This window comes from Trachypithecus francoisi, unplaced genomic scaffold (assembly GCF_009764315.1).
Source record: "Trachypithecus francoisi isolate TF-2019V2 unplaced genomic scaffold, Tfra_2.0 Lachesis_group10, whole genome shotgun sequence".
NCBI classification, from domain to species: Eukaryota; Metazoa; Chordata; class Mammalia; order Primates; family Cercopithecidae; genus Trachypithecus; species Trachypithecus francoisi.
The window spans coordinates 25,249,530-25,264,174 of record NW_022681455.1 but is presented as its reverse complement, the minus strand read 5'-3'; the positions used below and the strand labels follow the sequence as shown (position 1 = coordinate 25,264,174).

The window sequence follows — 14,645 nt, the reverse complement described above, 5'->3', positions numbered from 1 at the left end:
TAGCATTCCTGCTATCACACTCTGTTTCATTCTGCAATTTTTCTGGGGATCTTTCTATGTGGCCATGTTGTTTTTAACTGCTACATAATGTTCTCTCCCATAATTTTGAGTGTCAACCATTCCTGTAATGACTAACATTTATATCATTTCTTATTTTTCCATTACTATTAACATTGCCTGTGATGAATATCCCTGTATATGCCTCTTCGTGCATTTGGGTATTTCCCTGGAAGAGCTATCAGAGAAGTGCCCTGTTAAAGGATTAGTATGTTTTGCAGCTTAAACAGATACTGCCAAATTGTTCTTCAAAAATTTAATTCCACTTTACATCCCTACCAGCAGTAATACTGCAATTCTACCGTAGTCCTTTCTTTAGGTTGAGGCTTTTGGTTCAGTGGAGCACTGGCTATTAAAATGCAGATTACTCTGGCAGGGGCAATGAAATCCTTCAAACCTGAAAATTTGAGAGACAGTTTTGCTGAAAGCTGGGGACAGACCAGGTCTTTGGGACTTCTAGGAAGCCAGGGAACAACCTAAAGATATAAGGCGCTAAGAGGTAGGAGTGGACTGGTCAATAGAATGACAGTTGATAACGAAGAGGTGCAAGATCAGTTGCAACTGGAGAAGAGCTGGGGAAGCTGGAAGAATTGTAGCAAAGAACTACCACCCTTCCATCAGACTTGGGAGGTATGGGGAAGGGAGTGTTTTGTATACTTTTGTCCCTAATACCTTCTACACTACCCTGCCCCAACCTCCTCCTTTTCTTTCTTCCAGAGCCAGACTTTGTGTGTGTGCATGCTTGTTTTATGACTCTCCTTAGGCCATGTGTCACCTTTTAGGGGAACTGATGTCAAGACAGAGAGATCTCAGCCTAAACCAGCTCTGGGCCACATTCTTTCCTGATAGATAATGATCATTTCTAAGACTACAAAGGCAAAACAAAACAAAACTGCTCACCCAAGTCACATTCCTAGTGGCCGTCAGTTCCATATGTAAATTTAGTGAAAAGTTTCTCAATTATTTTTTTATTTATTTATTTTGAGACAGAGTCTCACACTGTCACCAGGCTGAAATGCAGTGGCGTGGTCTCGTCTCACAGCAGCCGCCACTTCCCAGGTTCAAGCGATTCTGCTGCCTCAGCCTCTGTAATCTCAATAGCTGGGATTACAGGCAACCAGTCACCATGCCCCCCGGCTAATTTTTGTATTTTCAGTAGAGATGGGGGTTTCACCATGTTGGTCAGGCTGGTCTCGAACTCCTGACCTCAGGTTATCCACCCGCCTCAGCCTTCCAAAGTTCTGGGATTACAAGCATGAGCCACTGTGCCCAACCATAAATGTAATGAAAAGTTTCTGAGCATTATTCCGCCTCCCAAAGCATTTGACAATCTTAGGATCCTGGACAGACATTTGTTCTGATTTTGAGAACCTTGTTCACCTGTTACAGAAAATGAGGAAGAAGGAAAATTATTTTACAATCTGGTACATATGTTTTACTCTCCAGTGTTTAATTCATTTAGTGAAAGAGTTGGAATTGATTAATTGTAGCAGATTATTTTAACAGAAGTCTTAAATTTGCAATGAACTTGGTTTTTTTTTTTCCTCTTTTTTCTGCCTATCACTAGTGCAACTGATTGTTCAATCAAAACTCAGAATCACCTGGGGACTTTACAAACCTCCCCATACCCAGGTGATACCCCATATTAATTAAACAGTGCCTGGGGATAGGAGCCAGCCATCAGTTGTTTAAACTACAGTGATCCAATGGATAAGGGGGGAAAAATTGGCTTGAAAAATATAATTTCTAGGAAGTATGAGATAACTGTACAGTTAAATATTTCAAATACTCTACGTTTTTTCTTTTGATCAAAGAGTGTCTGTGATACAATAGATATATTGAACAATAATTTACAAAATAAGATAGAATACTAAAATTTGCCAAATTGAGACATTAAGGTGGGTGCTTGTTGTCAAATTGAGTACAGAAAGAACAGAAATATCCAGAAAGCACTATAGTTTATTAGAAGTTTGCATGGTATACAGTGATACCACAGGCATGCTTTATGAACCTAAGAAAGGTCCCCTCAAAGAAATGTAGACAGATTTCTTAGTAACCAGCAGAGTGCACGGAGGAGAACCTCATTAAGGATTTAGAGGAATTGTTAAATATAGTGAACCCCAAGTTTCTCTTCGAAGAATCAGTCTGTCAGTGTGTTCAGCTCTCTTATTCTTTGATTCTCCATTTTAAAGTTTAACCTTCTGGTTCTCTTTCTCTCCTTGCTCCTAGTTTCAGGAAACAGCTTTACCACCAGTTCTAATCAGTAGTTCACATTTGTTCCCCTGGTCACCTGCTCCGTCCTGACTCATCCTGGTCACCTGTTTGACTTGAGTCACCCCTGGTCACCTGCTCTGACCTAAGTCACCTTTAGTTACCTGTTCCTAACCGTCCCTCCTGCCAAACTACCCACCCCACCACTCTGGCTCATACCCCTACTCTCTTTAAAACAGTCAATCAGAACTGGCTTAGACTGTGCAGTCCAACCCTAGCCAATAGGGGAACGACACAGCAGCAGGGCCCTGCATCAGGAATAAGAACTCCTGCCCCTCCCCGGTCCAGGTGTGCTCTCACCATTACTCCATTCGCAAGTTGCACCCTTCTATAGAAGTAAAAATTGCCTTGCTGAGAAAATTAAATTTATGTTCGAATGCTGTTTCCTTGTGGTATCAAAAAATTATTTATAACAGAATTAGGAGTTTTTTGAGCCTTGAGGCTGGGGAGAAGTAACCAGAGAGAACCTTATCTGCACCTGCATTTTGTCTAGCCATTTGTGCCCTACTTATTACTTTTACTGCTCATACGTACTTCTTCATTACTTCTAAAATTCTGGAGAATGCCCTAAAATGTAAGCTACTCCTCCCCAGCTAGTGTGGGATTTGCATCTCACCCAGATGAAAGAGCAAGCCAATTGCCAGACCTGTAGCCAAGTGAGTCAGCACCTGTACCTTGCAAGAATGCATACAAACTCCAGGGCTGCTCTCTCCTGGAGAGGGAGGGAGGGGATTTAAAAACCTGCAGCAGCATGGGGGAGGGGTCTGTTTGTCCTTCCGTCTCTGGGGAAGTAACTCGCTCAAACTGCCTTCCTTGCTGAGCTGCTTCGCGCAGCTTTGAGGAAGGTCTAGTGAAATTGGTCTTTCCATTACATCTGGATGTACTACCACAGAGTTCTGCTGCTGTTGTTTTTTAGCTTTTCTTTCTTTTTCATTGAGTCTTTAAAAGGCAATTGTCGACACTCTGCCTACGATTTGGTGTCTGCCCACTTTGGAGTCTTCAGTCTGAGCAGTAACTCTTTCCCCTTTTTCCTGCTGGCCTGTTCCCCTCTCTGGATTGAAGTCACCTGCTAAGACAATGGTATGTGCTTTGACTCCTGATCTAAAAGGAATAGAATTACCTAACAGTTCCAGGGGCATCCTTTGGGGGAACTAGCCCTGGGCTTCTGTTCAGCTGAAGTTGTGTTTTGACGATGCTTCTTGGTCTGTTGTGGTAAGTCCTCACAAAAGCCAAGCAAACGACTGAAATACAGGTTGTGTGCTTTCTGCTGTATTTTCCTCTTACCTTCCCCTGGCCCTTATGTTCTTATCTAACCTAGATTATCATTTCTTTTGTGAGCACTCCCTTTACCCTTCTTACTTTGCACTGTCATAGTAGTGGCACAATCTTAGCTTTCAGAATATTCTAAAAGATAGAAAGGGAGAGCTAGTTTAAGTAAGTTCATCTCTAAAGAAACCTAGTGTTGTAGCCTTGTGACCCCTAGGTGTAGAATTCCGCCTTAAGACTTGACTGTGTTTTCAGTGTGATGCATGATTTATCTGAAACTTTGACTTGGCCTATTTGTGTGTTTTTATTGTTGAATGGAGGTTAATGTTGCAACAGTTTTCATGTTTTTGAGGGTGTGGTTGAACCTTGTTTAAAAAAAAAATATTGAAGGAAACCTAGAGTGATGGGCAGTTTGGTAGTTATGTATAATTTATATTTACTTTTTTTTTTCTTAGAGTTTTGCTCTTATTGCCCAGGCTGGAGTGTAGTGGGGCTCACTGCAACCTTCACCTTCCGGGTTCAAGCCATTCTTCTGCCTCAGCCTCCCGAGTAGTTAGGATTACAGGCATGTGCCACCATGCCCGGCTAATTTTGTATTTTTAGTAGAGACGGGGTTTCACCAGGTTGGCCAGGCTGGTCTGGAACTCCTGACCTCAGGTGATCCACCCGCCTCAGCCTCCCAAAGTGCTGGGATTACAAGCGTGAGCTGCTGCACCTGGCTATATTTATTTTCATCTAGGTAGATAGGTATCTTTTTTATTCTTTTGAGAGTTGAGCCCTTTGTCTTCAGGACACTCCATAATAAAGAACCTCACAAGCACTTAACAGTCTCATGGCTTACTTTACAGCCTTTATCATTATTGACAAGCTTAGTGCATCTTCTGTCTGAACCTGCCTGTAAATTGTGATGATCTTTCCACTGTCTTCTAGGACTACCGACCAGACTCCCGGAAATCATGTTGGTAGGATCCCAGTCTTTTTCGCCTGGAGGGCCCAATGGGATCATTAGAAGCCAGTCCTTCGCGGGTTTCAGCGGCCTCCAGGAAAGGCGATCCAGGCAAGTACTGTGTGGTTCTCTCCCGGGGTGCAGCTTGCCAAGGAAGTGAACTTTGATGTTGTGAAGAGGGTCTGTGTGCATTTGGCGTCATCAGCCTCCCCCCACCCCTGCCCACTATTTTAATCTTCTTTATGGAAAGGATGTACCAAAAATTAAGTGCTACAGTTTATTTTCTGTCATTTAGAATTCCTCCTGCAAGGATGATGGATAAGGATTTAGGACAAACCGGTGATATATGCATAGACCTCTCACTACCCCTACTTCCACCCCTTTTTGAAGCGCATTTTCCATTGCATTCAGACTTTGGAGACTATGTTTGCTATAAAGTCATGCAGTGGATACTGACTCTGCCTCTGCAGACTGACTCTGGGGAGCAGGTGTCATTCAGACAGGGGTTGCCAAAGTGAGTCTAGTTTCGTGAATCTCCTCTCATCTGAAACAGGACTTAGGGGAACTCAAGAAAGAAAGAACAGATAGTGAATAAGCAACAGGTAACCAAGTTTATCTTCAGTTTTTCTGTTATCATAAAGGTCTTTGCCCTCTGAGGGGCCCTATGTGCTTTGTTTGACCTGTATTGTCCCAATTGTGCACACGGTGATGGCAGGGATTGTAACGAATAACTAACCTGGGAGGGGTCCAGTAGGCAGCTTCTGGCCTCAGAGATCTCGGCTTTCCTGCTGATAACCGGGTCAGTGAGTGGCCTAGCCTCTGCATCTCCTAATCAGATCAGTACTCTGGTTTTAAGTTATCAGATATCCATCTTACCACTGCAAACTGTATCCCTGACACTACTAGAGATGCTGAAATTTTATAAGTTATACCTAGTCAGTAAATTTACTTCCTAAAAATAAAACTTAAAAAAAAGCTGCATGTATTTTAATGTCATATAGAATTAGCTATTTGTCATGCTTATGGTCCCTTATCGAAAAGGATTTATTCACATCCTCGTTGAATTTCATAGACACTTGTATCTAAAATTGCGTAGTACATGTATTTTTTTAGTTGGATTATATCCTTCTGCCTGTTAATTATGTCCACCTGGAGCTCTTTGCCCTTAGCTTCCTATGACGTTTTAGAAAAGCAATACATTTTCACTCAGAATACACATTCCCTGAGGCCAGACTTTGACTCTAGGTGGCCTCTGCCCAACAAAACTTTCTGGTTTCAGCAGTTAACAAATCCAATACTAAGAAACTAAATGCAGGATGGCTCAGATCCGGGAACATTACCTTCTGCAGAGGACACTAATGTGAACACAAGATTGGTCAGGCGCAGTGGCTCATGCCTGTAATCCCAGCACTTTGAGAGTCTAATGCTGGAGATTACTGGAAGCCAAGAGATCAAGACCAGTCTGGGCAACATAGCACATAGCAAGACCCCACTCTACAAAAAAAGTTTTAAAAAATTATCCCAGCACTTTGAGAGGCCACAGCAGGAGGATTGCCTGAAGCCAGACCCTATCTCTACAAAAAAAAAAAAAAAAAAAAATTAGCCAGGCATGCTGGTGCATGCCTGTGGTCCCAGTTCCTCGGGAGGCTGAGGAGGAGGATCACTTGAGCCCAGGAGTTCAAGGCTGCAGTGAGCTATGATCACACCACTGCACTTTACCCTGGGCACCAAAGTGAGACCCCCTCTCTTTAAAAACAACAACCAACTATTTAGCTGGGTGTGGTGGTGCATGCTACTTGGGAGGCTGAGGATCGCTTGAGTTCATGAGCCCAGGAGTTCAAGGCTGCAGTGAGCTGTGATCACACCACCACACTCCAGCCTGGATGACAGAGGAAGAATGTCTCTAAAACAAATAAGTAAATAATAGAAGACATTTTTCTTTGGTCAAATCCTTTTGGATGCCCAATCCTCACAATTTCTTCTGTTCTTTTTTTCTTTCTATAGGTGTAACTCCTTCATTGAAAATTCCTCCGCTCTCAAGAAGCCTCAGGCCAAACTGAAGAAAATGCACAATTTAGGCCACAAAAACAACAATCCACCCAAAGAGCCTCAGCCTAAAAGGGTGGAGGAAGTCTACAGGGCCTTGAAAAATGGACTTGAGTAAGAACTTGAACCTGATAATGTACCTTAAGGAAAGAACCAAGGGGTCAGAGAAAAGCTGGTCTTACGAGATCATTTTTTAGATGTCTATTTCGGTAGGAGGTATTTTATTCTTGCACCACAATTAGGGAAGCCTGACATAAGTCCCAAAGATGGGAAATATGTTGGTATTCCACGTCATATTCATAACATTGATGGAGACCTGGAACCTGTGCCGTATTGAGTTTCACTTAAACAATGATGGACAGACATATCCATTCTAGAGATTGCTGAAGGAGAGTTCTGAAACCTCCCTGATATCTTACAGGGATTGTGAACCCAGAATAAGACTTCCCTACTGTGCAGTGGGACATTCACTATTTGTTCTATTTGACCAGATAGAATTCTGTGAGGCCAGAGCCAGGGCTGACTCTACAGACATCTTGCCCCTTGCCTCCCCATTGGTTTTTCTTTTCTTGACTTTCAGCCTTTTTCTCTTTTTCTATTTTCCCAGCTGGATAGTATCCAGTGCCACTGCTAGAGCTTTCAAAATGTTGAAAGATTGGGAAAATAAAAAGCCTCCTCCCCAACTACAGAGCAAGGTTCAATTTTTAATCCCCTTTGAGAAGGAAAAGTCAGCAACAGCACCAGATTCCACTTAACAGGCACAGAGATTACGATTACATCTTGTCTTATCTTTGCAGTGAATATCTGGAGGTTCACCAGACGGAGCTGGACAAGTTGACAGCTCAGTTAAAAGACATGAAAAGAAACTCTCGCCTGGTAGGTACTATCCAGTCATTAGGATGTTAACACTGTTCTTTTTAGCCAAATATCTTCTTTTACTGGATGGGGCTGGGGAGGAATGTTTAAGAAGAGGAGATCCAAGGGGCAGAGTACTATCTGCATCCCCCCAGTATGTCTTAGAAGGGAAAAGAAGGGTGTGTTTTCTTCTTAATGTGTTCTACTTAATACTTTTCAGTATTTTCCAAGCATGTTTATGAGATCATTTTTTAAATGTCTATCTTCATGAAACTTTATAATCAGGAAAAAAAATTTTAATGTCCTCTACCACCCTCCCAAATAATATAAGTAAATGAAAAGTTGAAGTTTTCCTAGCATATTGTTAGTACATACAGAATTTGGGTCCAGGCACAGTAGCTCATGCCTGTTATCCCAACACTTTGGGAAGCCAAGGCGGGAGGAACGCTTGAGGCCAGGAGTTCGAGCCCAGCCTGGGCAATAAAGTGAGACCCTGTCTCTGCTTTAAAAAATATAAAAAATTAATATAAAGAATTTGGAATCTAGAACTTTTACTTTGTCTCCAATTTTTTAAAAATATAATCTGTAAAATCAGGGAGGGAAAAGAGGCTGAAAGGTGTAACCACCATGAGAAGTTAGAGTTCTTAGACCAGATCAAGTACATGTTATGTTGCAAATTTCTTCTATTCTAATGAGTCTGTGAGGACTTGTGTGTTTGAAGAGGTGGTTCTAATGTCTACACTATTTTAAATGGTTTTGTTCAGCTCTAGATATTATACCTTACTGTTTCAAGAAATCAGTCCAAGAAAACTCAACTTATTCCTAGGGGGTGCAGCTAGACAGTCATAGCTGCTGTCTTTTTCTTTTGTAGGAAATGTGCTCAAATGTATACTGTTGTCCTTTTCAAAGGCGTAGAGATTCAAGGCTTTATCAATGTTAACAATTTTTATGTTCTACTGATGTTAGGATATAAATTGCCTGCATCTGTGTGGAACCCCTTGTGTCAGGGCTTTCAGAGCTGGTGAATGCCCTTGACCATCCTCAGTGGCTGCAAATGTCCCTCCTGGAAAACAACGGTGAACGAATGCAGGGGCTTCTGCCAAGACCTCCTGTTCCTTAAAAATCCTTCAGTTGGAGGATACGAGGATAGTGCACTGATTATACTACAATACTGTGAGCACACAGGAAATGAGCTGGCTTTGAAAACAATTTGAGAAAAGCTTATCACAGCCTCAGGAACTCTTCTTAAGGCCGGGCGTGGTGACTCACGCCTGTAATCCCCAGCACTTTGAGAGGCCGAGGCGGGTGGATCACCCGAGGTCAGGAATTCAAGACCAGCCTGGCAAACATGGCGAGACCCTGTCTCTACTAAAAATACAAAAATTAGCTGGGCATGGTGGCAGGCACTGTAATCCCAGCTACTCGAGAGGCTGAGGTGGGAGAATCACTTGAACCAGAGAGGCGGAGGTTGTGGTGAGCCGAGATCACGCCACTGCACTCCAGCGTGGGCAACAAGAGCGAAACTCTGTCTCAAAAAAAAAAAGAGAGAACTCTTCTTAAATATCAATTGTATTTGCTTAGACAGCGAGGCAGGTATTTTTTAACACATACGCCACTGCTATGTTTTATATTCATACCATTTATTTTAAATTTTTTTTAATGACCGTGAATTTCCATGCCCCTCAATAGGTGGACAGGAGAGCTCAAAGCAAGTGAAAACTTTAAAGATCCCAAGGGCCAGGGAGGACTGCATGCAATGCTAGAAACAGAGTGTAAATCAATGTCAGCTCTTAAATGTACTCTTACTGGTATTTAAAATAACCCAAGTTTTTATTCTTTTAAAGCAAATGTAAAATATCCAGTAGAATTTTGTAGAGCTGATTATTATTTCCACAGATAATGTGGAAATGTGTGCTAAATCATTCTGTTAAGATGGGTAACCTTTTGGAGGATGATGTTTAAATGCAGATACTCCTTTTTTTATTGTAGGGTGTGCTGTATGACCTAGACAAGGTAAGTTGCCATTCTGTGTTGGGGTGCTAATAAGAAAAAAATTCTGCATCCTTGCTGGGCGCGGTGGCTCACACCTGTAATCCCAGCACTTTGGGAGGTTGAGGTGGGTGGATCGCTTGAGCCTAGGAGTTCGAGACCTGCCTGGGCAATGTGGCAAAATCCCATCTCTACCAAAAGATGAAATATAAAACATTATCCAGGCATGGTGGTGTGTGCCTGTGGTCCCAGCTACCCAGGGGGCTGAGGTGGGAGGATCACCTGAAGCCAGGAGATCAAGGCTGCAGTGAGCCATGATTGCACCCACTGCACTCCAGCCTGGGTGAGAGAGCAAAACCCTGTCTCAAAAATAAAATAGAACTCTACATCCTTGAGAAGGCAATGGGAGACCCTCTTAGGGACAGTAAAATCCTAGAGAACTGACAGTTTTTCGAATCCTGGAAAAATGCATACTCTTGTCTAATGAGGATAATACAAGTACTGTGATCTATAGATTAAATAAAGTGTTTAAGGTTACGTCCATAAAAATGCCACTGGGTTGTAGTGTTTTGATAAGTTTGTGTTTTGATAAGTTTAAGAACTTCCCAAGCGTTTGGAGACCTTTACCTGTGCTGTCTCTGAATATAAATTACTATACTTCATCAAATCTAAGTCATTGTTGATTATAAAATGAACCATTATTTCATGTGCCATGAAGAGAAAAAAAGGATTCCAGTTAAAATCTGACAGTTGTTTCATTTCACCTAAAATTTGTATTTTATAGTTATCAAGAAAACTGTTAGGTCTATTTAGACACAGATTTCTTTCTTTCTTTTTAAAAAAATTTATATATGATGCTGCTCCATGCCTTCCTATGTGCACAATAATTTTATTTCAATGCTGAATCATAGTGTATTCTTTTTGAAGACATTTTAAAAGGCGATTAAATTAAATGCATATAATAATAATTACAACTCAAAGAGATGACACATGAACAACTATGATTATCTTTGAGCTTGTACAGGCAGCCGTCTGCCAGTAGCAATTGTAAAATGCACCCCAATTTCAGAGACACTAAAATGTGAATGGGAAAAAAAAAATCTTAGAAGATAAAATATATTATTATGAAGAAATTTAAATATACTCCAATATGATACTGTTCTGTCAGAATCTAATGACTTCCATTGGATTGGCCTTTCTTTATGTTAAACACAAGGATTCCGATAACTAATTCAAGTTCACATCTCAGAATATTTATTCAATATTACAAAAATAAATTTCCAGGGCCAGGCACAGTGGCTCATGTCTGTAATCTCAGCACTTTGGGAGGCCAAGGTGGGTGGATCACCTGAGGTCAGAAGTTCAAGACCTGCCTGGTCAACATGGAGAAACCCCGTCTCTACTAAATATACAAAAATTAGGCAGGTGTGGTGGCGGGTGCCTGTAATGCCAGCTACTCAAGAGGCTGAGGCAGGAGAATCGCTTGAACCCAGGAGGCAGAGGTTGCAGTGAGCCGAGATCGCGCCGTTATGCTCTAGCCTGGGCAACAAGAGCGAAACTTTGTCTCAAAAAAAGAAAAAAATTCCAAATTGGTATTAGCGAACCTCTAAAATAGCATCAGAGATAGGAGGAAAGGGGAAGGAAAGGAGAAATATATTGGATTTTCTAGTACTTTTGAGTATGATATAATAAAGATATTCTCACAAGCCTGAGTCAAATGAACTATAAATGACTGTACTTTCTCAAACTTCTTTTAATTCCAGCAAATTAAAACAATTGAACGATACATGAGACGCCTGGAGTTTCACATTAGTAAGGTAACTGAAGTTCCTGTTCTCGTTGCCTGTTTTTCAGTTCTGTTGCTAATCAAGTACACCTTTGGCCTGAGCGTAGTATCTAGTGCATGGAGAACTTCCTATCCAATTGACTCCCAAGCTGACTAGCAATTAAGTCCTCAAGTGGGCACTAAAGATGGAGGAACAATAAGAATGGAAGGCCTGATGACCCAGCACAGTTTGGGCTCTACCTCAGTTCTAGAAACATTTATTAAGTGCTAAGTAACAGGCACAGTGCCCGGTGGAGGACTTCCAGCGTCAGTGTAGTGTACTTAAACTATCAATCAAACTAGCCCTACAAAAAACTTCATGTTTGCCTGACTTTACACTCTGGTTCCACATAACACTTGGTACCCCATAAACTTCTTCATGAAGGCCTTGTAACTACCAAAAGACCACTGTTTCAGCGCCTCCCTCAATCTCTCTCAAGCTCTTGGTTCTTTCCACTCTCCCTCATATAGCATGGTTTTCAGGTGCCGTGTTACCCCCTCTGCCCTAGATGTGTACTAGCTTGCCAGTATCCCACACACCCAGCCCTGAACCCTATAGTTCACTGGTGGTACAATGAGGCTATCACCCCCTTGTTCTGGGCACTGTCAGGAGTTACTGGTGCCAGCTAGAAAACATCTACCTTTAGAGGCAGCTAAATCACACAATTATCAATTTCTGTTTGTCTATATCCATCAGCCTCTCTTCCAAGTGGGAAGCCTGGGAATTTTAGCAGATCTCTCTAAGAGTCAGAAGCCCTAGGTTCTAGTCCCAGCTCTGCCACATACTCACTTGCTGTGTCATCTGTGTGAATCTTGGCTTTCCACTCTGTGAAGTGGCGCTGGGGAGGTGCACAGATTTGATCTACATGATCCTAAGAATCCTTTCCGTTTAAAATTCTAGGATGATTTGTATGTGTGAATACACATGTATATGCTACTGCCTTCGTACATTCTTGCTTTGAAAGATATTTACTACCTAGGCAAATCTGAAATTGCTCCTATTTCTGTGAAACTCAATAAATAAAACAATGACATCCATCAGAAGTTATTTATGTGGCAGACAAGCTTTGACCCATTATTGTTTAATTCAAAAAACAGCAAGAAAACTATCAGTATGAAGTAAGGGTATATTTATCAATATTGTATCCATGCTTGTTAGATACAACAATCCTAATGGTTTTCAAAGGTCAGTGGTACTCTTTCTGTTTGCAACATCTTATATCCAGATGCCTAACAAATGATATGTAATTGAATGATTCAATTAATCAGTTTATTTAATGAGCCATTGCTGACTCATAGGTAAGATAAATGCTTGCCTACAAATGGCTATCTGCTAAGGTGACTACATAGGTATACTTTATCCAAAAGTTTCATTCTATTTGGCTAGGATAGGTTGATATTTAAGCAAAAACAAAGAATAAACTTTCTTGCTACACCAAGTAATAGATTAAGTCATTATGGCTATACCAATGGTCCTGTGAGCACTGTCTCCTTATTGAAAGGATAACAAGCTCAGAAACTTTGGCGTACCCACTAGTAGGGAAAAGGGTTGCAGGGGGCGTTCCCCAGAAGACCACATGGGTGACATAGCCTGACCCGCATTGGAAGAGATATTAGCACTTGGGTTTCTGAAAGTTTTGTGAGGATCTCCCACATCAGAACAATTTGCAATGTTTACTTAAAATTTCAAATTCCTGGCCCAGCCCTAACCTATGGAATCAGCACCTCAGAGTGGGTCCTGGGCATCAGCATTTTAACAAGCTCACCAGATGAGGCTTAGCTTTAAAGCATGGAAACCACACTGTATGCCAACCATCAACCAAAAGATGTCATCAGCAGATAGGACACTCCTTGAGTCTTATATCTCCCTGTTAATCAGAGATAAATCCATTGACCCTGAAGATTAAAGATGATTCTTTTCAATTTGGGCATTCTTCTTAATGGAGTTGAGTGCATTGTTGAAGTAAATAGCAACAAAGAATCCTTTAATCAAGAGAATAATTTTTAGTCTCTTAATGTTTGCATTCTAAGCTAAGTGTCATTGATATCTGTGTAGAGAAAGCAATTATGGAAAATTGTACTCCTCAGACAGGTTATAGTAATGCTTTTTAGTGAGCAGCCAAAAGTTTGCCTTCAGAACAAAAGGGGACTCTTAAACTCTGAAATCTAGTATATGCATCTCCACCTTCTGGATCTATAGTTAAGCTTCCTTTTTGAAGAAACAAAGTTCATACTGAACTGAAAATTCAAACAGTGCTAGGTAAGTATGCCTCCCCAAAGTAATAGGTTTTATTTGCTTTTGACAATGCCTGATGGTATTGTTGTTTGTTATCTGCCTGAAAATTATTGTAGATAACTGCAGTCCATTAAAGATAGATAAATATCATTAGGAATAACTTTAGAACAGGTTTTTTTTTTCCCAGCTAAGCACAGTGATGTGCACTTGTAGTCTCAGCTACTTGAGAGGTTGAAACAAGAGGATCACTGGAGCCCAGCAGTTAGAAATCAGCCTGAGCAACATAGCAAGACCACATCTCAAAAAAAAAAAAAAAACATTTTTTTCAACCCTAGCACTGCTGGCATTTGCGGATAATTCTCTCCTGCAGGAGCTGTCCTCTGCATTATAGGATGTTTAGCAGCATGCCTGGCCTCTACCCGCTAGATGCCAGTGGTCAAAATTGCCTTGGGTTGATTGAGAATCACCGCCTTAGAAGAATTAGCTGATTATCAGGCTTATATGAGTATAAAATCAATAGTCATTTGAAAATGGTATATTATTATTATTTAGAAGCATAAGTATAGATGTGTAGCAAAAGAAAGTTCACTTATATTGCTTCCACTTATTTTTTTTGTAATTGTCATATAATTTACATGAAAAAGAGTTCAGTTCTTAAGTGTTCAGTTTGATATATTTTGACAATTGTGTTTTACCCTAATTTTAAGAATAACTTTTTCTCTTTACAGTTGAGCCAAGACTTCACAAAAATTATCTTCAATATATATCCCCAAGTTACTTTATGAAATACTAAATCCGGATATGTAAATATCAGGATTACAAATCCTAATATTGTGACACTACCTCTTAAAGTGATATTAGCCTAGGATACTACCAAGTTTTCACCTTGGTATGAAATTGTATAAACCCTTTCAGTGTTTGTTCTATAAACAGAAGGCTCTCATCTTCCTTATTTATTACTTACAGTCTTATTTAATACTTACTTATTTTTATTATTTAATACTTAATAATTTAGTACTTACAGAAGGCTCTCATCTTTCTTATTTAGTACTTACAGTCCACCCATGGACCCACAAAGTCACCTAGGAGTCATTTTAAACAATTCCAATGATGGCCTCAAACAATGCAAAAGAGGCGTTTCCCTTTTGCATAAT

The 14,645-nt window shown here is 40.8% G+C and overlaps 1 protein-coding gene across 7 annotated transcripts in view; it reads left to right on the top strand.

Moving 5' to 3' along the window:
* RIPOR2 (RHO family interacting cell polarization regulator 2) overlaps window positions 1–14,645 on the top strand; it is a 247,534-nt gene that overhangs the window by 171,136 nt on the left and 61,753 nt on the right. For all 7 annotated transcript variants that reach the window (XM_033216401.1, XM_033216400.1, XM_033216403.1 and 4 more), the window contains exons 2-6: window positions 4,525–4,651; window positions 6,545–6,700; window positions 7,384–7,462; window positions 9,431–9,454; window positions 11,194–11,247. In XM_033216401.1, the coding sequence (XP_033072292.1) occupies window positions 4,525–4,651; window positions 6,545–6,700; window positions 7,384–7,462; window positions 9,431–9,454; window positions 11,194–11,247 (440 nt within the window). The remainder of the gene's footprint in view (window positions 1–4,524; window positions 4,652–6,544; window positions 6,701–7,383; window positions 7,463–9,430; window positions 9,455–11,193; window positions 11,248–14,645) is intronic.